Below are 27,013 nucleotides of genomic sequence, written 5' to 3' on the forward strand. Positions count from 1 at the left end.
ATTATGAAAAAGGGGACTGGTGTTGCCAACACTTTGAAAAAGCCGATCGGGAGTGAGCTCCGCTGTCCTCTGTTTCAGGATGTGGTTTGGGAGGAGGATGCGTGCTGTAACACAAACCAGCCAATGCGAGGTATTGAAGCCCTTCCTGTATCTTTGCAGCAGGATGGATGCAAACCAACATAAACCAACATTCGGTGTGTATTTATTACACTTCTCTGCGTGCCTGATGACCTGCAAGGAGTCTGCTCCGCATCTGGGAGCGGGTGATTCGTTACATTCACGAATCACAAAGGAAGGAAGAAAGGAAAATGCAACAACATCTGGTTTTGACTGAATGGAAATGACTGCACCGAACTGTGAACTCAATTTGGTATTAAGAACAACTAATAAAAATAATAAAAAAATACATATGCTTTTAGCCAGTACTCATTTATGGCAACGTATCTCAAACGTAAGGTGCTGCCTGCCATCTCTCCGAAGGACTATCTCCACAAAGCTATCTAAGGTCACCAAATTTTGTCATTCAGGTATTAACCTGACTTCATGGAGCGCAGGACTTGCCACCCAGACCATCAGTACAATTGGTAGCTCCTCAGCTTGGAAGCAGGTCAAGAGCTGTGGTGCTTTTTAATCTGGGTCTGATGGAAGGGTGTGTTGTTTGCTATCGCAACCCGTTCCCTAAACCGGCCCGAAAGACCATGCCCTGCCCGTCCTCTGACACACTGTGACCTCGCCAAAGAGGTCGGGCAGGAGGTTGATTGCCCCTGTGCAGATTTTAGCTTTTTGAAAGACCTGTAAATATAAGGGTCTTTTTAATAGCAAAAAAAAAGACTTGTTGAAGAATCTGGTTAAAAGACCAGTTAAAAAAATAAATCCTCCCATACATTGTTTTTCCTTACTGTGCTGCCCCAAAAGGTTAAAACAGAAATACCCACAGCCCCATAAGTCTCTGGGGGAGTTTCTGCATTGTCTTAGATTCAGAAAAGGCGACTAGATACCACACAGCCTTGGAGGGTGGGGAAGTACATGGCAGCTCATCCTCCCAGTACCTACTGCGCTGTCAGGTCTGCTCGTGGCAGCCTTTTGCTGTCACTGCTGGGCGATGATGGGTCACTATGTTAGACGGATGTTTAACACCTGAAAAGTTCAGGCCCAACATCAGAAATCTTTCCCTGACTCAAAAACGAACTAAAACCTGGCACGGGAATGAAAAAACCCGTAACCCATAGTCATTATACAGTATTTACATTGTACATATGAATCACAACTGTTCATTTTGCTATCAAACAGATGGGAGCAAAACTACCTCATTGTTGGAATACATTATGTGCTGCTTAAACAATGCTTTGTGGAAGGCTGTACAAAGAAAACAATCATGCCTGTTCTGTAGTAAAGCGTTACAAAACAGAACTTAATAGAGCTGGCAGCTAGGAAGCGATTGCAGTGGGTCTGGGTAGTCTTAGTTATTGAACAGAACTCATTGCAGACCGTCCTTTGCAATTTGGGTCATTATAATGTGAATGAACAGCTGTTGATATTTGCCAATTTAAAATGTATGTGAACTTCTTTGAGGACTATGCCATGTAGATTTAGTAGATCCCATTTGGGTTTAAAACTACGCATAGCTTTAGAAGTAAAATTCCTCTGCTTTGTAAGGACACTGGGGACTGTGACCTCCTTTCACTAGAAGTTTGATTACAACATCATATTCTTCCAATGTACTCAAAAAATCAAGGTGAAGCATGGACTATATCAAAAACTAGCTACCCACTGTCAGTGTATTTTATGCACCTTACTCCCTTTGTTCTGCCATACTGCCTGTGAGTATTCCCATCTAATAGCTCTACATTTTACCACCCACACATCCGCTGTGTTTTAACAGAGCTGGAGCTGAACAGTAAACCTGACCCTCTTTAGAAACATCTCTTCTCTCCTTCTGTGCACGTAATTATTGCTGTACACATTTGTGGGGAACCCACAATGTGCTGTGCACTGTGGGGGATAAGAATTATGATGATAATTACTTCTAAGTTCCCAATGATAAGAAATGACATGTCCTGCAGATTATATCTGAAAATGTTCTCCACAGTGTCTGGCACGCTGAGGAGGGCACAAGCAGACGAGCTCCATGTATTGCACATGGGAGCGTATGCACAATGTATTTATGTATGCTGGGGAAGCAGCAGATCAAGAGAACGGTGTTTCAGGGCCAACAGCAAATTAAGTCCATTCTGAACTGTGCCGATTATAGGCATTATCTGAGCCACCTGCCCACTCCTTATGTCCCTTCAGTGTCACCTGCATCCTCAGAGCCTTCTGCGACTGCGACAGTCCCAGGATGGAGGTTTCTCCACATCCATACAGTTACAAAGCCGTTGAAGAGCAAAAACAAAAACCATAGTCAGCCCTCTCCCAATATTTCCATGGTTCAGCTAACTAACATGGAAAGAAATAATAAAAAATACAGTAGTAACTGTGTCCACTGAGAAGCAAATGGAGATGGCCACCCATTTCACTGAACTGAAAGTCAACTCAGAATGCTTCAAGAAAGGCCATAAATTATTCTATCACTGAAAGAGGATTTCAGATGCTTTTTGTCTCCCATCAATACAAATCTGGCTGGGCTCAGTAAGTTATATTAAATGCACATGTATCTCCTTCAAGCCACATTTCATGCTCTCCAAACATCTTTCTCTAAATTAAATCCTTTCATATTCCTTGAAAAGCTCAGTTCTTAATTAGGAAAGAGCTCTGATTTTCCATTTTCATTAATTCATTTGATTTCAAGATTTTGAAGCCAGAGTAATTGCAACTAAATGAAACTTATTGAAAGGCAAAAAGATACAATCAGTTTCAGACAATGAGAAATTTAAGAATTTTTTTAATGCAAGTAAAGGGTAGGTCTAAATGTCCTGGCTAACCTGAATCCTTGACAATGCAACAATCTCCAGAGAAGCAATGATATATGTTTTGCTTCTCTGAATGAACTCGGAGGGTTGCCTAGATTAATGCTTAAATCACTTAATTATTTGGCTTAATTCATGTGCCGTTCTTCACTTTCAGATCCCTCCCACTCCCCTCCAATCACACCACTCCACTGCACCAGGTCTGTGCCAAGATCTCTGAGCTCAGACTTCGTTCTCTCTAAACATCTTTTCATATTATGTGGCTCAGATTAAATCTTCTTCGCTAATTTGTTATTGCAATCACAGATGTGCTTCTGGATTCGAGTTCCCTTTTGCATCACAAATACTGGAATGCAAACCAGAAGTGAGGAGTCGGTATCTAATTTCCACTCTTTCAAACTGTAATTTGTCTCTGATGATCTTTTGAAGATGACAAATGAGTTATACAAAGACAGATAAAATATTAATATTTTTTAAACTAATGGAAGGGGAGATTTCACCCCAGTCTTGGGCTACTCAAGATAACTTGACAAACTTTCCAAAGCTGTACTTCCAAGACACATGAATCATTTTTATATCCTGGAATGTGCCCTAAGAGAAAGAAGGATCTGAAGATTTCCTAGTAAAGCAAATGATATTGCGAACCTGTGGGCAGCATCTCACATTTTTCTACTTAATTAGAAAGAGACTTTTCTTACAGATACCCCATCTATACATTTACATTCTCACAGAAAATAAATGACACAAAGTAGTGTGGAAAGCTCAGAAAACTTATCTAAGAAAGTACTCCCTAGAACAAAAACATATGTTTTATTCTGAATGATACCCAGAGATTTAAAGTATTAAGGACCAGCATATTTCTTGCCACAAAGGCAAAGACAAAACACAGATGAAAATGCCATTACCATTAATAGATACAAAAAAACCTGTAAACAAAATGGTTCTATTAATTATAAAATACATTTTAAAGGATATCTAACTAGATTACAGAAGGCCAATATGCATCTAATTCCTCCTGTAGATAATTTGCTTAAGTATTTTCAATTGCTAACTGAGCTTATAGAAAATCTGTTTCATTTCTTATTACTCGTAGGTTCAATACGAATAAGCTATAAATTGATATTTTTAGAACAAGCTTTCTCATGACATATTAGATAAACTTGTGGGTCTAAAAAATAACCCCTGTATCAAGGTTATATAAATTGATATTAAAGCTCAGCAAAGATCTGCTTTACACTAAATCATCTAGAAATAGCACACCCTTTCTCCACTGAAGGGCATGAGGTAAATAACTGAAGAGGAGGTAAAAACAGATAATCAATTACTTCAGTTGGCTTCAGGGTTACTGCTGAAATTTTCAGTCCCTTAGAGAAAAAGCAAAAATCAATATAGCACAGTATTTTGAGATAACAAAGAAAGAAACATCTCAAAGACATTTGCAACATGTGATAAAAGTATAAAGAGAAGTCTACTGTCACCTTCAGCTGCTCTACCACACAGTGTAAAGGAACAAAAATATTCCTGTTGCTTTGCTGAACTGACTGCACGGGGTTAGAAAACAGAAAAATGAAAATTCTGCGGAAGGCTCGTAAAATGTTTCAATTACCCAACCTCAGTCTCATGGACCAATGCAGCAAAACAGAACGAGCAAGAATATTTTTCAGTTCAGCCAGTGGATGCTGGAGCCAAACACCCATAGGGACTGGGGGAAAATAGACCAGACAGTAGCTTTGACATTATGGAAGAAAGCAGCAGTTGTTCGTGCAGCTAAAAGATGAGGAGCAAGTGGAGTTATATGCTGCAAACTTTATTTTAATTGTTCTTTATGAAACCGGTCCTCTTTCCAAGATCTGCCTGTGCAAAATCCAGGCCACCAGAGCATCCCATCATGGCAGAAGACTGACTGTCTGCTTTTCTGGACAGCTTTCAGGTGCCTTTATGTTAACATATCATTCAAGCCTATATTTACAATGTTTCCCCCTCTTCTTGCCACTCCATTATTTGTATGAGTCCTGCCCCAATACCAGCAGCCAGTGAATTAGCACAGGTAAGAGAGAATAATAAAGATTGCCTGAGACAAGTCTATTTTATGCGGTTTTGCCTGAGCAAACACAGTAAAGCTCTGACAACACACTGATTTAAATGTTGGTAATAGTCTCAAAATCTCTGTTTCTTTTTTCAGTTTGAGGTATTTTTTCCCCCCCAGGATTAAACCCCAATGGGGTTTTAAATACAACAGTTTCCCCAGGGATGGCCTATGATACACAGAGTATTTAGGTATTTGCACTAGATGAATTGTGTACCATATGCTGTTGAATTTCCACTGGCTTTGGAGATTTATTGTCTTTTGAGGGAAAATTCTCACGTTTAGACACAGAGGAGCCTTCCTTTTAGACCTAGAACTACAAACCAACTATCCTTTGTAGCCAAAAAAAAAAAAGGAAAGATAAAATGAAACCAGAAAAATCATATTTTCCAGCTTAGCATTGGGAAAAGTTGGTAACCACAAAAGAGATATATCACTGAGGAGCACTGAGCGAAAAAATCTGTTGAACACCTGAAAATTTCTAACAATAGGCCAGCCACAGCATTATCTGCCCCAAACACGCCACGCTCTGCATCCCATCTATTTCCTTCATAGCTACTGACACAAAACTGCAGAAAAGATATTGGGAAGAAAAAAACAAAAACAAAACCAAACAAAAACCAAAACTCACAACCAGCTCTGGACGGAACATGTTTTCACTCAGATGATCCTTCAAAAAAAAAAAAACCAATCCCAAACCCATCACTATGTCTCTGTTCACTGCTAATTAAAAATAAGACAGCTCTGCAACACAGCCCATGTGCTCTACCAGGACTTTACAACTCGAATGTCCCAGAATGTGTTTTGAATTACTTCATGCTTATTGTAAACAGTTGAAATTGTCATCTCAGGATTTGGTCTATTTATGATGCACTGCAGTTAAATCCTCTCCTCCCTTCCCCCTTCCTGAAAATCTTTTGAAGTTTTGATGCTTCTCAGCGTAACAGATGACACAGATACGAGTCTGCTGCTGCCACCCAGCATTGTTCATGGCGTTATACTCCCAGAGAGCCATCGAAGGGCCTCTGGTGAAGCCTGATTATTTCTGTGTAACAAGTTTTCCATAAAATCCAGAAAGATATACAAAAGAGACTTCACCCAGCTTTCAGAAGATTAATTTCCCTATGCAAGTTTTGTTTACAATATTTTATAACGTATACTTTGGAAAGAGGCAATAAGGAAAGTGCCACTACAGGACACAGTCAACAGTTCACATGGACACCATATTTTTTCATAATCTCTCTCAACACAATGGCTTATCCATCTTTTTTGAACCTCCAAAATTCCTCAAAGAAAGGATTTCCTCAGGCTATCTGCTGTTTTCTAAAACTGTCTTGCATGTTCATAAGAGTCTCTATCACTGCTTTAACCGAGCACTTATGAGGCAGAGATGTGCCACTATCTCCATTTACAGGTGAGCAACTACAGCATGGAGAAGCGAATTGATTTGGCCATGATTACATGGCAACTCTGCAGCACAACACAAAATTTAACAAGTTCTTCCAGAGCCGTAACTACTTCCTCCCTAAACCAAAACTCTTTGGGTTATAAATATCCCAACCTCCATGACATCCTGGTCTGCCTCTGTGATTTCAGCGTTCATCCTTGAATTAATAATAAAATTTAAAAGAACAAACAAAAGGCTCAACTTCTGCTAGGGCATTTTCTCTTTGCCCAGTTGAGACAGGATTATAGTTAATGTTTTAGTTGTCTATGTATTCTTTAGAGTCCGGTTCTAAGTTGTGCAAAACTAACAATTAGAAAAGAAAGAAAAGCTATGGGGCAATGAAGTCTTCGTCCTAGGCAAGAAACAGAAGTGTTCCCTATGAAGGTTTAGTTATTTAAAAACTCAGAAAAATCCAAATCTTATTCTTTGAAATGTAGAGATGGCAAAAGTTTGCCAAGCAGGTTTTTATAAAGGAGAAAGAATGGTCTCCACTTTACATCAAATCATAGAAAATGTGGCTTGTGGGACCTCAGAGGTTCCTGCCCCATGTCAGGATCAACTATACCTCTCTCATTAGCAGCTGTTTCTCTGGCTTTTCTGAAACTCAGGTGCACGCTGAGAGACTTCAAAGCTTCCCTTCCTCACTAGATGCGTGTAAATACATCCTTTTCTCATTATCTTCATTACTGAGCTCTTACTTGCTGCCCTGTAAGGCCATTCTTCTTGTCCCTGCTAGACAGGGAGCATATCTAACAGTGACACAGAAACTACTGACTCCCTCTCACTTTCCTGCAGCCATTCATATACTGGAAGCTTTATCATGTCTCCACCCAGCCTCTTCCTCTCTAGGCTGACAGTCCCCATCCTTTGGTCCTCACCACGGGCCATGGTTTCAGACGTCCAACCATTCCCTGCACTCCATCCTGTGTTCTCCCCAGGTGACCTCTCTCTCTCATTTATTTTAATGGCTGTTCTCCTTCCTGGTAATTATTCAACGAGGATCTAGTATGAAACATGTACAGTCTCCAGGGCTGCAGTCTCCTGTGAGATTCAACGCCTCAGTGGTCTGATCCACAGCCTCCCACCTACACTCATGAGTACTCCAACCAGTAGATTATTAAGGAACAGATTTGCACCCCACTGTTGCTCTTCAGCCATTCAACACTCCTTTTTTTTTTTTCCAGAAAGCAAGAAGTTCAACCTTTTGTTGAGGTATGCACCTAAACTACTGAATTACCACTCCTTAACAGCCCTTTAAAAAAAAGCCTTAATGCTGCATATTTAAATGAAATTCAACAACATGAGTGTATGAAACTTTGCCTGTTAAAACATGACATATTGCACCAGACTTCTGGTTTTTGTACTCCTGAGCCGTACAAGTTATCAGAACGCAAAGAGGAAGGCTTCTGGAAAGGTTCATTAGTGTCTCTATAATCATTAGTGTCTCTATAAATAGCAAGTGTTTGACAGATATGGGTACCACTATGTTGTATTGCAAAGCATTAGCAAACACAGTATGTTTAGAGCAGGACTTTGAAGCACAGGAGCAAGCCAGATTCTTCTGGCAGGTTTAAAAGTGCATATAGTCTTTTTGGAAATTTTCATCCAGGCTCATCAACATATAAATAGAGAAGGGCTCTGCAGGGGTTCCCCCTACTGTGCCGATTTCCTGAGATAATGAGGGAGGCAGCATTTTAGAGCCATATCACAAAGTTTAAATGAGAAGTCTTGCTCACCAGAAGACTGAAGAGTTCCAGAGAGGAACTCAGATGGACAACTCATTGAGGTGCACTAGAAAATAACATTTGAGTACTGAATAAATTGGTTACAGTTAGGCAAAGAATTAGGAAGAGCAAAGATGTGTGTGTACTCATCCCCTGAGGGACTCCTGAGCAACTGACTCTGAACTGCCTTAGCTGAGGGATGCTGCATTATTCCCTCAGACAACACTTATGTGCTTTTACATAGAGACTCTGTTTGTAAAGAAACCTACATTTCATGATACGTTTGATAAAGAAGGCATATCGACTGCCCTGCCAAAACAACCCAATCAATCAAATTTTAGTTTGCAAATCAAAATTCACAGATAAGAACACCTTGCACGTACAAACTTTACCTCAGGCTAAACACATGCGACAAGTTATTTCCTTTCCATATATCAAGGCTGTGACGGTGACATTGCATCAACAGACAAGATACAGCTCCCTAAAACTGAAGAAGCAAATTTGCACATTCTGAGAGATGCAGAGGAATGATTTTGTGGGATAGGTAAAGAAAGCAATAAATTGCCATATGACTTCATTTTATGCTGAATAAATTTCTCACTAGCTCACAGTAGACTGTCAGGTGCCAGACAGCACACCAAAAGAACAGATCATGAAAGTAATTTCACTATTGCTCTTGAGGAACTTTTGAAACTCTCACTGCTATGACAAGAAAATATACGCATATAATATAAAAAAATAGAATGCAAAAATGTAAAATGGCATGGTGGCTGCTGAAAAAACAAAGCATACTGTCATATTTCCAAATCATTTGTCTTGATTATGATGGCTAATGTAAGAATTCACATTCAGCTTAAGTAATATACCTTGGTGAGACACAGCTTTGTGTTTTACCACTGATATATTGATTTGTCTTTCACTGAGAAAGATAAAGATTTTTCTGGGAAAACAAACAAACATTGCTTTCGAAGACTTCAAGCAGAGACTGGACTCTTCGTCTAACTTGTTTAGTAATGAAGGCTGTGAAGAATTTTTTGATATTTCTGTGCAAAAAAATTTATTCAATCTCCCTTTGTTACCTGCCCAAAATTATTGGCATTATAGGAAATATTGTTCAGCTCTAACACACAACAATGGGGGAGCCCCACAAGACAATTATTTCGTATACATCAGCCAAAATGTCTGTAGCAGCTGATCCTGTTGCAATTTTTAAGCTCTTTAATGATGACACAGATAATATCCACACTTTCAATGACTGAATACTGTTTTTATTTCTTTTACAATATGCTTTTTTTCCCCCCATTGCCTAGTCCTAAAATTAGAACAACTCTATCTACATATATGAAGTTCATGACATTGGCAAATATGTTACAAGGACACACTGATAAGCTCTCTGCTTCTAGATGTAATTCCTTCCTAATAACATATCCTAGCAAAGCAGAAACATTGATATGAATTTCACTCAATGGTATATCTCTTCTCTCTCAACTACTTGATTTTATGATTTGATTTCAACACAAAATCTTGCTGTAACCTTATTCAGCCATTTTTTCCTCGCATATTGTTGCCAAAAATCTTCAAACTGTGATTTAAGAGCTGAATCCTGACACAAGGTTGGAAACAGAGTGTCTGTCTGTCTGTATAGATATAGATAGCAATATAGCTATCGATATACCTACTATGTCGGTATAGAATCATTTAGGTTGGAAAAGACCTTGATGATCTTAAAGTCCAGCTGTTAACCCAGCACTGCCAGGTCCACCACTAAACCATGTCCCTAAGCGCCACATCTACAACGTCTTTTAAATATCTCCACCACTTCCCCGGGCAGCCCGTTCCAATGCTTGACAGCCCTTTCAGTGAAGAAATTTTTTCCTAATGTCCAATCTAAACCTCCCCTGGCGCACCTTGGGGCCAGCTAGATATCGACATACCTACTGGGAAATTCAGCAATGCGGTGGCAAGGCCTCAGGAATCTCTTTTAAAGAAATGGCTCACATCTAGCTGTCATTCTCTCCATCTCAAACACACAGATTTGGAGAAATTGCTAAATAGTAATTCTGTGAAGGCTGAAATTAGAGTTGATTTCAATTCTACACATAGAGATTTCTTTTTAAATTGGTTAATAAAAGATGTATGGAATTGTGTTAAAACTAATAAATTCAATTTAAAAAAATAAATTGATGCTTGATGATTAAATTGCATATTTGAGAGCAGTAAAAATGTACACATGAAAGTAAAATACATAATACACTAAAATATTATTTCTCAAAATGTTCCTTAAAATAAAATGTTTTCACGTCAATGTTAATCTCCCTCAAAGAACGGTGATCATGCTAAACTTGGACTGATTTATATGGCTCATTATATACTATAAAAAACTCAGTTAATGTTCTTCATAGTACTTACAAGCTGCTCTTAAATTGCCTCCAAGATTGTAACAGTGAAAATCCTTGTACGCAGCATTGCAACCACTCCTCCTCTTTAATTCTTTGAGAACTAAAATCTTGAAAATATTTCTTCCCTTGTTCTGACAACACATGCGTGATTTACCCGCACATGCAAGACAACCCTCTTTCCCCCAGAACAGCAAATCCTTGCTCCCTAAAAGCTGTACAGCGAGAGTACAAATACAAGTAACACTTTTAATCTGAAAAGGCCATTACCAAAATCAAATTGATATGCCATGGCTTGGATTAAATTTTATTCCCATTTTATAGATGGAATAGGTCAAGACGATAAAGGGAAGATGTTTGACTGTACAAAGCAAAGTTTAGGTTTCCATCTTAAAAAAAAACCCAACTGTTTCTATCCATATCTTAAATTTGCCCTCTGCAACTTGCAGTGTTCCCAGGCTCTTGATGCTTGGTCTCCATAGAGCAGTGGTTTCCTTTCCTCTCTCCCTCCTATGGGGATCCTGGGAAACAACCACTTTGGTCTGGAGGGCTCCCACAGATCACAGTTTAAACCAGTCCAGCCCTATTCCCTTTTTTCTTTTATAATCAACATACCATGTTGCAGTAAGCAATTCTGCACTAAACTCGCAATGAAAAAAGGAGGTCAATATTTTGAAATATCTTTTTGTTGCAATCAAAGCCTTTTACAACCAGAAATGCTAAAGTAATAAATAGAAACTCAATAAAGTATGAAATACAGTATTTTGTGTTTAATTACGGGCATTTAAATTGATTTTAATTTCTGTCTGCAGGGTGTACTTTTGGGGTTTGCTTTTGTTTTTCACATATGCCACTCACCTATTCAGAATAATTTACATGCCTCAATGTATCTCAATAGCTACTTTACTAACAAACATGGCAACTCTTGGCAATAAAAGGTTAAAATTCACTTTGCCCTCTGACTATAGCAGAAATACCTTTGCAAGCTAATGACTGTAACAGGCTGGTCTCTTCCCGAATAAACATTCTAGGGATTTCCTGAGGTGTTGTTTTGTTTTGTCTTTTCTTTTTTTTCCCCCCATCTTTTTAATTGAGGGAAAAGAATTTGGAGGGCACAGCCAGCTTAGATGCTATTTCAGTCAAAAATGTGTATATGTTGTCTTTCTATACAGTTCTTAAACTGAAAAAATACATTTACACAGCTTCTGGATATTCATTTTATAGAAAAAAAAAAAATCTTTAAAGCTTATCCAACTCATCTCCTTCTGCCAGCTTTCCTTGCCAACTCTTTCTTAGTAATGCCAGTAAATGCCAAAAAAAGTCTGGTTTAAACAATGTTTCTGTCTGTTGAAACCAAGAGAAAGGCAGTTTCTGTTGGAGATACTCAATTTAGGGATCCCATTTTTTCTTCTGCTGCTGAAAACGCACCCTGACTATGTCAGCGTGGGCAGAAGGGAGTGTGCAACGTTGAAACAGTAATATGCTAGAAGTTGCTTTGAGGACAAAATTACACAGTTCCTCTTATTGGCTTTTCCCGCAACAGATTCAGCTCCAGAACCTCCCCTCTTCTTTGAAAAAGGCAGATTCAGTATCTGCCAAGGAAACAGTCCTTTTTGGGGCAGGGATACTATGGCTGTTTAGATTAACACATCTAAGAGCTTTTGTCTCATCGGCACTTGCCAGGAGTTGAAGCAGACCTCCTTCAGCAGCGTTTCTTTTTCAGTACAAGATGTACTTAATGTGAAAACATCTAGGGAAAGATGATGGAATGGGTGAAGCTAAAGTAAATAATGTCATCTGAGAGACACCAGTGTAGGATTTCATCCAAGATTGCTGCCCGAAGGAGCCTGCCATCTCCAACACTCACACAAATGAAGTGTGCCGGAAAATAGCATCCACCAGTGTGCAAAAATTAGGCATCTCAAGGAAGATCTGCTCCTGCCCTAGCTAGGCAGTGGTTTGACTAAAAATGTTTGCTCCTGTGCCCGTTTAAGTGGCCTCAGGTAACAAATACAATTCTACTGAATATTAAAATTATCTATAGGCTTCACTTTAAACACACAATGTAAAATGCTGCCACCTCAGAAGGAGGCAAATCACTCGAGACAGTGACAACTACCTGGGAAGAGTTTGTCAGGTTCACCCCAAAAAGACTATTTTTGTGCAGGACTGCTGAAGCACTCCTCAAAGATGTGGTCAGTGGAGAAAGAAGGAGCAAACAAGGAGATGAACCCTGCCAAGAAACCGCCTAGTAGCTCCTGGTGGAGGGAGATGGCCAGAAGAAGAAGGGGGAACAAGTTCATTCAGCAGAAGCAAAACAAGGTTGATCCTAAGGCAGGAGACACAGTAAGGGCAAAGGAATGAGGGCAGGACTGAAGAGCACTTCATTTCCTGAGAGTGATTCAAACTTCAGAGGAAACAACATATTAGCATCCTGGGAGTTGGGGCAGAGGATGAAAAGGCTATGACAAAGTCAGAGCTGGAGATCTAAATGAAGCTTAATGCATTCTGGTTTGCTGAGGAGCAACGAGGAGGGACAAGACCCCTCCTTGGATTCAGCGGCCCCGTCAAAATGACCATGTGTGTCTAACTGCTGTATCAGGGTGAGCAAACACATCCTTCAGTGCAACCAGTATCACGAGCAGATTTATCATTACACTGATCAGAAATATCACGAGCACATCCTTGCAGGACAGGGATGAGATGAAGTCCAGTAAAATGTCTACAGACTCTGGCAGCACCCCCACCACAGGCACGCATCATACAAATGGAAATGCATCGCACAAATTATCACCAAATGCATTTCGTCTCTAGTCTCACTAAGCTTCATCACTCCACCTTGCCTACAATGCTGTAAATTGCAATCGTTTTGTTAAATTAAGCTTTGAAAGCTCAATTATACTTTAAAACTGTGTCCTTGAGGAAAGGCAGTGCACAAAAGGGACACACAATTTCCTCAAGATAGAAATTGAACACAAACGTTCTGCTATGATATCAAAATGATACAGATCATTTTTACTTCATCTACACAAGCTTTTCAAAAACAATGGGCAGATTTTTTGGCAGTCATATTATTTCCAGAAAAATAGCAACTCTCTGAAATCCTTTTATTGTCAAGATTACTACTGCATTTAAAAAAGGCTTATCAATCCTAATTATTTTTTTCTTATCAAGCTTTAAACTGCATATAACCTCTATGGTTTCTCATTACAATTCTGAGAAATGAGAAGTATTTCTATAGAAGAGGTAAATCAACAGGGGTTTGAGTAAATCATGTTGAAATAGAACTATAATTCAACAACAAAGGCATCAGGCTTGTTAACAGTAAGACTCAATGGATCGACCAGCTAAATTTACCTCTTCATCCCTAAAATATACACTGAGTACAATTCAATTTACTATGGCTTCCTGAGATAAGGGTCTTTGTCACAGCGTATGTCAGCAGCTCTTAGTTTCCATGGTCTTCCCATGCTCAGAGGACTTTAGTCCTTGGAAAGGCCCCAGGTTCTGCTGCTGTTACCTGCAGGCCCTCAAACAACTCCTTGCAGGAGCTGAACACTCCATATACCAAGAGCATGCGGCGGGAAAGAGCCTGCTGTAGGAATTGCATTGTGTTCGGTTTGACTCAAGGCAATCACAATAAGAATTAAGAACAAGGGAGATTCTCCTTTTGCCTGTAAAAAAATGATCACATGCTCATAGCTGGAAAGCGAAGTATTGTTTTAATCCAACACTGAAATTCATACCTTACGCTCACAAGATCTGTTGCAAGAGACATGAAATAGCCAAGTATAAGCTAAATTAATTCAATATGAAAATGCCTCAGTACAAGCACTTTACAAACCCAGCATAATGCCGCATAATTGCAAGAACTTAGTTTTAAATTTTAATACCACGTTAAAGGGTTGCTAGCATTAACTGCATCATTAAGATCAAAATATTTTTTCCATTTTATTATTGAAAGTATGATCTGTTTGTTTGGGTTTTTTTTAAATACGAAGCTGCAAACTCGTGGTAAAGAACATCGCTTCAGCCCCATCACCTTACAGGGGAATGTATGAATGGATTCCTCAAGCTCAAATCTGAGACACTACCTCATAGCTAGTGTGTCACAGGCAGCAAATGCAACAAAGCACTTCGGCAGAGTCCCCTCCGATACAATTGCTGGCAGGGGGAGGCCGGGTGGTACGGGCAGACAGAGCTCGCCCAAGACTATTATATCACTGGCGATCTTTACTGGCCAAGTATGACAAAATTCCTCCCAGCAGCTCAGTGGGATACAAGCTCATGAAAGGGACTTTCACCCTTTTGCAGGCTCCAAGATGCTAAGGGGGGGCGGTGTCTGCTGGATGGTTAATATAAAACTCTGCATTTTCTGTTTATTGAGGCAGCAATCTCTCAATAATATCTGCTATTTATATTGCGCATAAACTATTGCACAAAACTTTACAAACTTAACACACTGTATCACTTAAGCTAAAAATGAAATGGACCGTTTTCTGGGATGAATCCCAATTGCTTAACACTTCCCAGTATGCCCAAGCATTTCAGGCAGGAAATGAATACTAGTATATCTCATTGAAACTAGGGCACTGATTCAGTGCAGACAGAGAAAAGAATTTCCCCTACTCAGTCACCAATACAAAGATTTTATTGGTGGTCCCAGCTCCAGGAATTTCTCAAGCCTGTAGCTGCTATGTAAGATCGAGCAAGTCCCTAGAACCAGGATAGACCTACCAATGTTTCTAAGAAATTTCATAAATTAAATGATGAGATTGATCGATTGGTTAAACACGGGTATGGGGCTGGCTGAGAAGCAGCAAACATGTCTCCTCCATGAGGATCCCTTCTTGCACAGGACAAGGTGAGAGGGATGGCTTTAAGCTGATTTTGCTCACCCAGTGAAGCAATCCAGCCCTACTAGCATAGTCACAGACATTGAACTGAGAACCAGAGGAGATGACACGCTCCCTTTCCTAATAGCTTCCATGCAAAAATTATGCCATTTCTGAATTAAACACATGCAGAAGAGTTATTAAATAATGGAGCATATTTGAACTAATTAGCCCTCACAGTGGCCCTACAAGGCAGGGGCACAGGTATAATAAAAAGCAAAAGAAATAACAGATTGTTTACTAGGCTGTTAAATTAATGACTACCAGGTTACTAATTAAAGGCTGAAGGAGCAGATCTCGCAGAGAATTTTACCGAGGATTAGTGCAGTTTCTCACACCGCTGCGGCTGTCTGTGCCAAGCTACATTCCCAGCTGATGACACAGCCTTAGCAGCATGCACAGCTCTGCCTCTTATATTCGATACTCATGAGTCATAAAAATATGGAGAGGACTATAAATTCTGTTTATGCCTCTCTCTCTTAAGATATGTAAAACAACTATGTAAAAGAGCTATGAAAGCTGTCCTCTCAGTCTTCAAAGCCTTGTTTAAGCAGCACTGTATGATTCCTCTTAATACAATTGTCTGGAAGTCTAAACTTTGGTAATTATTTCAAACGAAAAAGAACAGCAGGAGGCTCTGTTGAAGGGAATATAAACAATTATCACTTGCACGAAGGCTATGCCAGTTATGAAATAAACTTGAATGGGTTTGCTCTTGAAAACACTGAGCACTAAATTAATTATCTGCCATAGCAGGCCTCTCAGTTGTACTCCATACATCAAACCCTATACTAGAGTCACGTGAGAACACCAAGAGGTGCAGCAAAGAGCAGAAATGTGAACTGGCACAGAGAGCTTGTTAAATTGGGGTCTTTCTAATGGGTGCACCAATAACTTCATAATAATACTGACGCTGGTGCACACCATAGCAGGATGATAGACTGGACTCTGATAGACTGTGCCTGTTCTGCCAGTTCACAAGAGAAATGCAGTAATGCAAGAGCATAAAGATGGGATCAGATGGTTAAGACTCATCTCTGCTTGGCAGTTTCGAATATGTTCTTGAATCTCCAGCATTATTCCTGTGACTTTTTAACAAAGTTAAACAAGTTTAACAAGTTATTTCTTCTTCCTTCCAATGATTTTTTTGTTTCAATGGCAAAGATCCCTATTTCTGTAGGGGTTGAGTTAGACCCTTACAGTAAAGGCATGAAAAAAATGTAAAAAGGTGAAAAGAATCAGTGTAACATCCAATACATTTGATAAATCTGAAGAATCATAAAGATAACTAACAACTGTACAGAGCACAGGATGCTTTTACAGATAGTGGAGAGTTTCACATTGAGGTTCAAGTAATCAGTGTTCAAAATGACACACAGATAATCAAGATTCTGATGTTTGTTTATGAACGCAATCCATAACACAATACTTCACGAACGAGGCAGGCAGAAATGCAAAAGCTACTTCTTTGCAAGCTCAATGAGATGCAATGCATGCTAAGCAGTAAAAAATGGTAATCTTCTGCCACTTTACATGCAGAATCTTTTGAGCTGTGACAACCATACAGTTAAAAACCAGAAGAAATATGGTCTAAGTATGTATTTATAGCGGGCCTTCATCTTTATCTTTGCATTTCATTGCTAGAGTTTATATTCAAAGTATAACACAACACCAAGAAAAAAAAAAAAAAAGTGTTGCTACAAGAAAAGGAAATCTGTCATCTCATCTTTCTTTTCTCCTTTTTTGGAAACACTTCTTTAAGATTTCAATTTTCAAACCTGATTTATAACACCCCAGCCAAAGGAAGGAAACTGATTCACACTAGCTCAGAATTTGGCCTTGAAAGTTTAAACTTGGTGAAGCGGTTTTAACGTTCCCTGAATTAATCCCCCCCCTCTCCCAAAGGGAATTGAATTTCTGATTTATTTGGATTTAAAAGTCATCAGTGTTGGAGTCATAGCTGTTCTTCATCAGGGAACCCTCTGCAGGTCTTCCTGTCCTCTCTGCCCACCATGGGCATCTTTCTTTTCCTTCACTTTTCTCTAACCCCAATAGCAACAGATACACATCTCCTGGTGCGTGGAAAGCCATCCAGCATCCGCCACCGAGCGAGAGGTTTAACTCTCTGCAAGGTGGGGGAGAGGTTGCTTTTCCCATACACTTTTTATATATTGAGGTCAGTGGCAGTACTTTAAAAGAGTCATAGAATCGTTAAGGTTGGAAAAGACCCTTAAGATCATCGAGTCCAACCGTTAACCCAGCACTGCCAAGTCCACCACTAAACCATGTCCCTAAGCACCACATTTGAACGGCTTTTAAATACCTCCAGGGATGGGGACTCAACCCCTTCCCTGGGCAGCCTGTGCCAGTACCTGACTGCCCTTTCGGTGAAGAAGTTTTTCCTAATATCCAACCTAAACCTGCCCTGGCGCAGCTTGAGGCCATTCCCTCTTGTCCTATCGCTTGTTACTTGGGAGAAGGGACCAACCCCCACGTCACTACAACCTCCCTTCAGGTAGTTGTAGAGAGCAGTGAGGCTCACAGTGATTCAAGTGGATTAAGGGTCTAATCCATTGCCAGGTAGATTGTGTACATCTACTTTCTCATAGTTAATTATTTTTAAGAAGTTACACAGCAAAATTTGCTCATTGTCCTCTAGACATCACCCAAATTTAATGTTAAAAACCAAACTCTCTGCACCATTTGAAAGCAACCTGGACTGGCAACTTGCAAACTCAAAGCAACCTAAAGTATTTCAGGGCTTTCCAGCTTCTCATGTGGCTCTTCAGAAACCATGCTCAGCTCCATGCTGCCTGGCTACAGGTCCTTCAATACCTGCCCGGGTTCAGCTAGATTCAAATTTGTCTTTACGAATGGCAATCGCAGCTTGACTGGAGCATACACCTATGTATGGAGCAGTTTAATATTGCACTTGGACAGATACAGAGATCAGAATTACAAAAGTATGTGCACAAGCATCAAAAGGAGAGTTGCACCTAACTTGCTCGTATACTTTTAGAAACCTCAGAGGATTAAATCTTTCAAAGCACTTGATCACCCTCGTGATTATATTGGAGTCCTTGCAGGTGCCAGCAATGGCATTACAGATGCTGCACAGCCAAGACTGGAGAAAAACCCCACACCTGAGTGACAGATGCCACAACCTGAGGACTCCATGTTTACTTGCATGATCAATCATATCATATATGCACAAAATGTTTTCAGTTTCCCAGAAACTTAATGCATTTTAAGCTCTGGACTAAACCCTGGATACAAAGCCAACTTCATTAATGACTCTGTCACTCCAGGAGAATGAGTGTCAGCTCAGGGCAATGCCACACTGGCATCCCCCCCAGAATTACAGCTATTTCATGTCTGCCCTGGATGGTCTCTGGCAGGCAGCTTTTCCCCACAGTTACAACCTTTTAAGTATAGAAATGGAGCCAAGAAATCCTTAATGCCCACGTGAAATGCTTCCTGCCTAGCGCTTGTCTCCAAGAGAAGGCACGTGCTTCAGGCTCTGCTCTAATGCAACCAATGTTACCTGACCTACAGCTCCTGTGATACAGCGATCTGGCACACATTAACCAGCGTGTGTCCCTAACAGGGTGTGAGGGTAAAAGCTGAAGCCAAACAGATGGTCCTCTAAAAATCTTCCCTAAAGTGCTCTCTGTACTAAAACATCACTTACCCAACTTTCATCAAACTTGGCTTGATTTGCAAGTCTCAAGCCAAGTTTGAAGAAAAATATTCAGCTGGAAACATGCGGAGAAAGGAGTCTTTTTTCCTGCACTCGAATAATATAAAAATGAAGCAATTTTGTTCAAACCTTAGAAAAATTTAAGAAAAATAGAACCCAACCCTCTTGGGTTCAAACCACGCACTGGGAAAAAAATCAACACCGAATGCAAAGTGATGAACAAATGAAAGAGAGAAGTGGAAAGAGAACTGGAGCTATAATGTATAATGACCTATCAACACATTCTATAATGCACACAAAATTTCGGCAAAGACGGAAATCACATCTGCACGGAATATGGGCAGCTATTGTTTGAAAGCACAGAGCAACATTGCAAAACACTTCAGGGTCCTGATTTTGCTGCCACCCGCCCACAAATACAGTTACTCATCAGTAGTCCTGACTAGCAACTGGATACTCAAAATAGTAGCCACTAATTTTAGCAGCGTGTTCAGGATTAGCAACAGAATATTATATCCAGTTACTAAAAGAATTTAACTGGGCGTCATTAAAATATTCCAACTGAAAATGATCTAAATTTTCTGAATTCAACAAAAGATGCCAGGAGAAATGTTAACAACTGCTAACTAGATGAACAGCATCATACGGTTGCAAAAACATACATGCATTTCCATAGTAACTTCTCTTAAGTATACATATTTTATGTTTTAAATGTGCTTCACTATATAAAGTGTTTGCATGAGCACATGCATCTTTTTAAACATGAAAGAAGCAATAGCATTTCTGAAATAACACTACCACAAGGAGATCCTAGTCTTGGTCTCTTGTAACTTCAACTTGGGTTTGGAGAGCAGCGAGAAAATCGATCTGCCCAGTAAGTGATCCCAGTAAGTTTGTTTCTTTCCAGAAACAAAACACTATATTTATACTTAGGGAAACCCAAATTCTTTAAATATAATTTGATTACATGTCTGATTTTGAAACTGAATTTTTCGTACCATTAATTTGAACTATCATTCTTAGGAAGTACCTATATCATTAGATGTCCTTGAAAAAGTACACCCTAACTGTATTAAAGTAAAATCAGGTTATAGCTAAGTAACTTTTTTTTTTTTTCTTCTCAGTAAATGTAATTTTATTGCTGCTGGTGAGCAGGTTTGTGTGTTTGTGCGATTAGATAGTGTGACTAGTTTCAGCTTTTTTGCTTTTGCTCTGCACAGTGCACTGCATAGATGGCCCCAACGAGAAAGTCATTAGCTTAATAATAATTCCTGACAGATTCTGAATGAGATATTCCAACAGATATTGCAGTGACTCCTGGGGTAAATAAAAGGACAGTTTTATCTTCAAGATGGGAAAGAAAGAGTACGCTACACTAAATGACTAGCGTGGTTTCTCAGGGACTAATTGTTAAGCAGGAGTATTTACGATCAAAGGATTGGAGAATTGGGCTATCATTGCAAGGCAATTATCTATACACAAATAACTTTAATACTTTGGCATTTTTATAACCACTACGTTATTTATTTTACTATATATTCTATTGCAATACCGTTCCCCTGGTTACAAGTACACAGTACTTCATCGTTTTTTTTACTTCATATAAAATTAAAATAAAACAGAGGAACACTTTGAAATGAGTTGAAGAACAATAGGTCCTATTTAACCATCAAATACAGCAGTATTTAACTTTTGTGTGTTTGATCAATATTTATGTGACAAGCTATTCATTACTCTTCTCCTCTACCAGTTTAATGCCGTTGTTCTTCCCACAGCCTGATCTGCACTTTTGTGTATTTAATTTATAACAGTTTCCATGGAAAATAAGTATTCAAAGAAAAAAGTGCTGATACAGCACGTGGATCTTTCTACCAAACCACAAATCTTTTCTAATGTTCATCTTAAACTGAAAGCAATTCTGGGAAACAAATTAATGATATAAATCACATTATCATTACTCACATAAAGATACTCTGTTGTAATTCTTTCAGAAAGCTACAGTGAGTAGCTAGAAGAACTCTATATGGAGAATGCCTGTTTCTAATTAAATGCTCTAAAAATAGAGTTGCACATACATCTAGGACCAAGCCATCTGTGTTATCTCCCTAAGATAAGCTATTATACACCCACAATGATATCCCTTTCATCACTGCAGATATTCACAACTAGGACTGGCCCTTCTTTCCCATTTAGGAAGGGAAAAAGAAAAAAGAAGCAAAATTTTAATCCAGACAAGATTTTTTGGAAGTCAGATCCCTTGTTTTGAAATCTCTTTTCACGCCTACTTCTGTCAATCAGCAGCATGATTCAAAACCGCGTCCCGCGAATGGTGGCAGTAGTCAAGTAGGATTTCTCCATGAAACGCTTTCCCAATGCAGCAGAGAAAGCTGTTTGTAATGGGCTGTCTGGGCTGTTCGCATTGTTTGTGTGTGATGTTTTTTGCTTGTTTTTTTTCCTTCTTTTTTTGTTGTTGTTTTTTTTTTTTTAACTTTTTTCTCCTCATTCTGATGATTAAAAGAACAATATAAAAAGTAAACTGGAATAAAACTGGACCTGAGTCAAAAAGGTTGGGTAAGAGATTCCCATGACATCTTGGGTGATAATAAACAACAACCTGTCTTCATACTTCAAGCAGGAGACCAAGAAGACAGAAAACAGCCCTTTTCTCCTAAAAACAGCTACCCATATTATCAGCCAATGTCTGAGGGGAAAAAAAGGAGGAAAGCTTATCAGGGCCTGTCAAGAGAGGGAAAGGAGCCCTGCTTAGTCAGAGCCAGCGACAGATTATCCCCTTGTTAGGCAAAGGGAAAGCAGAGCATGAAGGGAGACTTGGCCCCGACTCCCTCCGCAGTACGTGGGATGGCATTTGGGGGCCATCTCCCATGACGGACTCCAGGTAATGCCTCAGGCTGCAGTCAACGAAGCAACATTATTTACACCTTTCCTTAAAGTTCTTGCTGTCAGACTGTATTTAATCAAATATTTGTTGTATTTGCCCCCCCCCCCCCCCCTCAGTTTTGGGGCTGTTTTGCTGTTGTATCATGTACATCTCAAGTTGTATGATGTACATCTCAAGTAATGTATGTTAACCTCTTTAAAAAAAACTATTTTGCTTTAAGCTTCCATTTCCGCCATCAGAAATAAGAATGCCACTTTACAATAAAAAAGTATTAATTTCAACCAAAGACCTTATCTATTTTCATAAATTAGGTAAGTAACAATTTTAGACAGCAGACTCTCTAAAAAAATATAAAAATACGCTTATAACAGACATGATGAAAAAAGTGCATTTACCTTCCCCTAAAGCCTTCCAATTGTTATACATCTTACAATAAAATAACAGGCAAAATGAAGACTAACCTTTGAATAAATGCCATTTATCGGTCTCCACTGTTCTCCATTCAAAAGGAAGGGAACGGTTATCTCATAATCTTTTGACTGGTCCTTTGGCATCTGCTGTCTCGAGGACTCCAAATTGCTGTCCACATTCTCACCTAGGGACAGGGAGAAGCACTTCATGTTAGTCGAGAACAGCATCTGACAACGTGAACCTTGTTATTTCAGACACCTGGCAGCATATTTCAAAAGGAAATAAGTTAGGAAAAGATTAAACATTAAAACCTTGTGGACTCATACTGTCAGTGTCGAAACCTACACAAATTCCAAAGAGAGCAGTGGTTCTGGGAGAGAAGTGTCGAGGTGATTTCCACCGTTGATTAGATGGTGCATTTCTGTAGCAGCAGCAAAGACTGCACATAAGGAGTAGAGATACCAGGATGCAAAGATAAGGAGTTGGGATGCAAGACTTAAATAAAAAAATTTGGAGAGGTATTGGCACCACTATTTAAAGTGTTACATTAATAATCATTCCAAGAGTTTGGATTCTTTTTTCCATTGAAGATGATAACAGAGGGGAATGCAGTAGGTAGCTGTCTTTTCAGTGTCATCATTAAGAGGGCAAGCAAGCTGCAGGGATTTAGAAAAGACAAGATTTTATCAGGACTATTTTTCCGTAATTAAGGTAAGAAATTAGCCTTGACCATTCCACTCCCCAATCCCTCTTCTCCCCATCCCTCTTCCCAGATACAGTCGCACTGGATCAGATTCAAATCAGTGGTGGCAGGAGGGAGGACAGTGCCGTGAGGGTGTAACTGGTGTCCTACCCTCTCTGGGGTGAACACACCTTGCGGTTGCATGACACAGGCTCCCTAGGGGCAGCCGGTGATCCCAGATCTTCCCTTATGTCCTTCCCATTTCTTTGGTGAGGTCAGCTGGTCCTCACACTTTGCAAGCTGGAGTCACAGCATAGACATAACAACCCGCTTTGGGGTTCCTGAAAGCTCCAGGTTTATTGTACACACCAGATTTATCAGGTTTAATCCTCAGTATTTTATTATCCGCCAAACACTTCTTAATGCACCATCTTACTCCGCTAAACATGGAAATGTGCAGTTGTACTCCATTTTAACAAGTCTGAACTGTGTACAACAAAAGACTGAATATTTACTTAGCAGCCTCAGCATTTCTATATGAACGTGCAAGGAGGTCATGAAGTGCTGAGAACCCCATAACATCAAGGATGCACGTTCTCATTAGTGGGGAAAAAAAAAAGTCTGGAAGAGAATATAAACTCTTACTGAAAGAATGCTCTCCTCCTACACAGTCAGGTGACTTCAATTCATACTACAATGTCAAAAAGCTATTTGCATGCAACATTTATCAAGTGTTTTTCCTCTCACTAAACATGCTAATGGTATTATGCCTGTCAAAGCAGAGTCCTAAAAAACAGTATCATCGTACAAGAGCTGGAAATGGTATTGAGAATAAATCTTAACGAGAAGATAGGGATGGCTTCCAGGTGCCATGGGACAGTCAAAACGCTGGCAGGGTTTGCCACACTCTTGACCTACCACCACACCGAGCCCTCTGGTGCACCTGGACCCCAGGAGGATGAGATCTGAGTCTTCACAGGTGCTCTAGAAATGAGTCCATCCTCCATTAAGATGCAGAAAGGCCAGTGTTACCTGTCTTCTTCCTTTCCCCCATTGCCTTTGTGCTAGGAGGTGCAGGGAGAAGGTGATGGGGCAGCATTTTAGCAGCTCAACCACGGCTCAGGGCTGAACCATTCTATGGCAGAGAAGAGCTGTAGGGTCAGACCTGCGCACACAGCCCAGTGCTCAGTACTGCCATCCCAGTGACCTGACCTGCCGTCTCTGGTCACCTAACGCTCTCTGAGGATCAAGAGCTATGTTTTAGGCAGAATGAGCCCAATTTAGTCACTGTCAGAATTAGTTTAAAAACATCTACACAGTCATTAGTGTTAAGGTGAAGTGAGAGGAAGACAAATTCAGTATTTTCCATGCTTTTAAAAATACGACACTTTCCCTAAACCACCAAAAAAAAAAGACTAAGATAAAAAGATAAAGTATATTGGGGAGAGGAAAGTTGCTCATTATACAGGTGTTCCTGTAGAGAAAGGGCTCTCACCCCACCCTCAGCACAGCCCAAGTGCCAGGGGTCTGGGAGTGTCAGCCCTTAGAAGGGATGCTCCAAACGCTGCACGCAATTGGGTTCACCCCCCATGGAAGCATAGGAGATACCATATCATCTGCCTAGGAGGGTCTAGACAGAACCTCACAGCTCTTCACTCTGATTATCAGGCATGAAGCTCCCTGCACAAAACAGAAATTTATGAAGCATATCTCAGAGAAATGAGAAAAGTTTGGCTCTAAACCTGATTTTTTTTTCTTGGCTTGCTAGAGAAGTCTCAACTATATGAATTAAATGACTCAGGCCCTTCTATTATTTTGTAGGATTTGCACTCTGAAAGTTTCATGAAATCTAAATTTTAAGAAACCCTATGAGCATACTTTTCCTCCCACAGATGCACTGTCTGCATTGCTTCCACGCAGTCTTACACCATGGAGCTGCAACTAGATATCAGGAAGCATCAAAGCCTTCCTGGTACTCCTACATGTGGAAGTTGCCTTTCTTATTAACTCTGCAAAGCATTAATATCACAACATTACCCGAAACAGAAGAAAAAGGAGAGGGGGAGGGATCAGCATTTGTGCACGGATGTGTTATTCCTTCATTACATGGCATGGTCCAGAAAGTGGACTGCTATAAAAATATCACGGGAAAAGGGAACAATGTCTACACAAAGTGTGGTTCAATTTGCCACTCCTATTCTATCATGACAAAGTGATGCTTGTGGTGCATAACAAAGTGAGGTTACAATAAGCAAATTTAATCTTACACACATGCTTATTTATCTGCACATTGAAAATGCATATTGTGCAGAAGCATTGATAGTCTGGAGACAGACATCAAGACAGGTTTATAGGCAGCAGTTATATCTTTATTGGAAAAGATAATTTATTTGGGGGAAACAAAACAGACAAGCTTTAGGGTTTGCAAACTCTTCTGAAGCCATAGCATTTATAAAACACGAGATCAATTTCTGTCTAGTTGCCTTCCTTCAGCCAAATATTTTGCTGCTTATCTGAATGTTTTTATTTAAATTATTGGGTGTGATAAAAATCACAGCTTCCTGCAGAAGGCGGAGAAAGCACTGCAGCCCAGTCACAGGGCCTCATTCTGAAGAGCATTTGGGCACATGCTTAATATTATGCACTTGCTTAACTCCCAACTGCCCTTAGTGTGATATATGCACATTACAATTTCTTTTGTAAATCAAATAATGATGTTTTTCTCATTTAAGGTCATTGTATTTACGTACTATGTATATTTCTGAAAGACTACAAGATAAAGAAACCTGTAGAACTGATAGGTAAACTCTAGGTCAGTCTTTAAATATAAAAGTAGGGGGAAGATAAAAAGGCAGACCCTTTAAATAGGATTCTGCAGCCTGATTGCAAAGCTTCAAAGAACACATTGCGGAAAACAAGGGATTACAGGCAACGAAGAGTGACCCACACGTATCCATCTGAGGTGGGAAAGATGACTAAAGGGCCACCAAGCCCGACCGAACAACAGGATGCAGACAGAAAAGATATGGGTAGAGGAAGACTTGAAGTCAGGAGACAAAAAAAAAAAACCACCAAACCACAAAAACCATAAGAGAGCCAGGCCAAAAAACCGTAGGCATAGAAATTGAAGTTGCAGTGTGCAGGAAACTTTGAAAAAATGGGACAAACAGATGTGCAGCCCCAGAGCATCCCTGAGTCTGAGCAGCGACGTGGGCTTCTGAGTAGCTACACAGGTGGGACGGCTGCTGGCAACCTCAGAGAGCCTTCGGCATGCACAGCCCTCGCCTCAAAGTTGGAAACGCCAAAGAATTTATCCCAGTGAGGGACACTTTCCCCTGTCTCTTGCAAAATGGCTGAACAAAACACAGTCCCAGTTTTCTTCTGTTGGTTTCGGGCCACCCATCTCCGAGCATGAGCACAGCCCTCCCAAAGAGCATCCGAGGAGCACCAGGAGAGGAGCACGATGGGACAGGACTGGAGATCTGTGCTAACGAGGGGTTTCCATCACCTTGATCACATCCCGTGCGCTCCCAGTGCTGCAGTTCTTCATGCACGCAGACGTGCTGGTATTTCCTCTCTGCCACTCTTCATCTCCTTTACCCATTTTCATTAGGATTTCTTTGAAGCTGGAACCATTAGAGTTGTTTGCATTACATTAATAATGAGGCCTCTTCTCTACAGGGACTCTTGGTATTACAGCAATATAAATAGTGTAATAATTGAAATCAGAGAATTTAAATTTCGGTAATGTGTCATGAGAGGGGAAGAAAATCAGGCCATCTGTATTACCAGGAACTTTTATTAGAGCCAGGTTTCCTATCTTTTGTGTCACATGCACCTACTTACTCACCTACTTATTTTCCATTT

General features: G+C 40.0%; 2 protein-coding genes across 2 annotated transcripts in view; both read right to left on the bottom strand.

The window, feature by feature from the left end:
• Positions 1 to 27,013, bottom strand: part of ADAM12 (ADAM metallopeptidase domain 12) — a 186,956-nt gene that overhangs the window by 146,490 nt on the left and 13,453 nt on the right. The window contains exon 2 of the mRNA XM_009475739.2: positions 22,515 to 22,648. Within this exon, the coding sequence (XP_009474014.1) occupies positions 22,515 to 22,648 (134 nt within the window). The remainder of the gene's footprint in view (positions 1 to 22,514; positions 22,649 to 27,013) is intronic.
• CUNH10orf90 (chromosome unknown C10orf90 homolog) overlaps positions 22,516 to 27,013 on the bottom strand; it is a 101,036-nt gene continuing 96,538 nt past the window's right edge. Inside the window, exon 10 of the transcript XR_015706537.1 lies at positions 22,516 to 22,648. The gene's annotated coding sequence lies outside the window, so the exon portion shown is untranslated. The remainder of the gene's footprint in view (positions 22,649 to 27,013) is intronic.

This window comes from Nipponia nippon, unplaced genomic scaffold, assembly GCF_047370975.1.
Source record: "Nipponia nippon isolate SJK-2023a ecotype South Korea unplaced genomic scaffold, ASM4737097v1 scaffold_3, whole genome shotgun sequence".
Classification (NCBI taxonomy): domain Eukaryota; kingdom Metazoa; phylum Chordata; class Aves; order Pelecaniformes; family Threskiornithidae; genus Nipponia; species Nipponia nippon.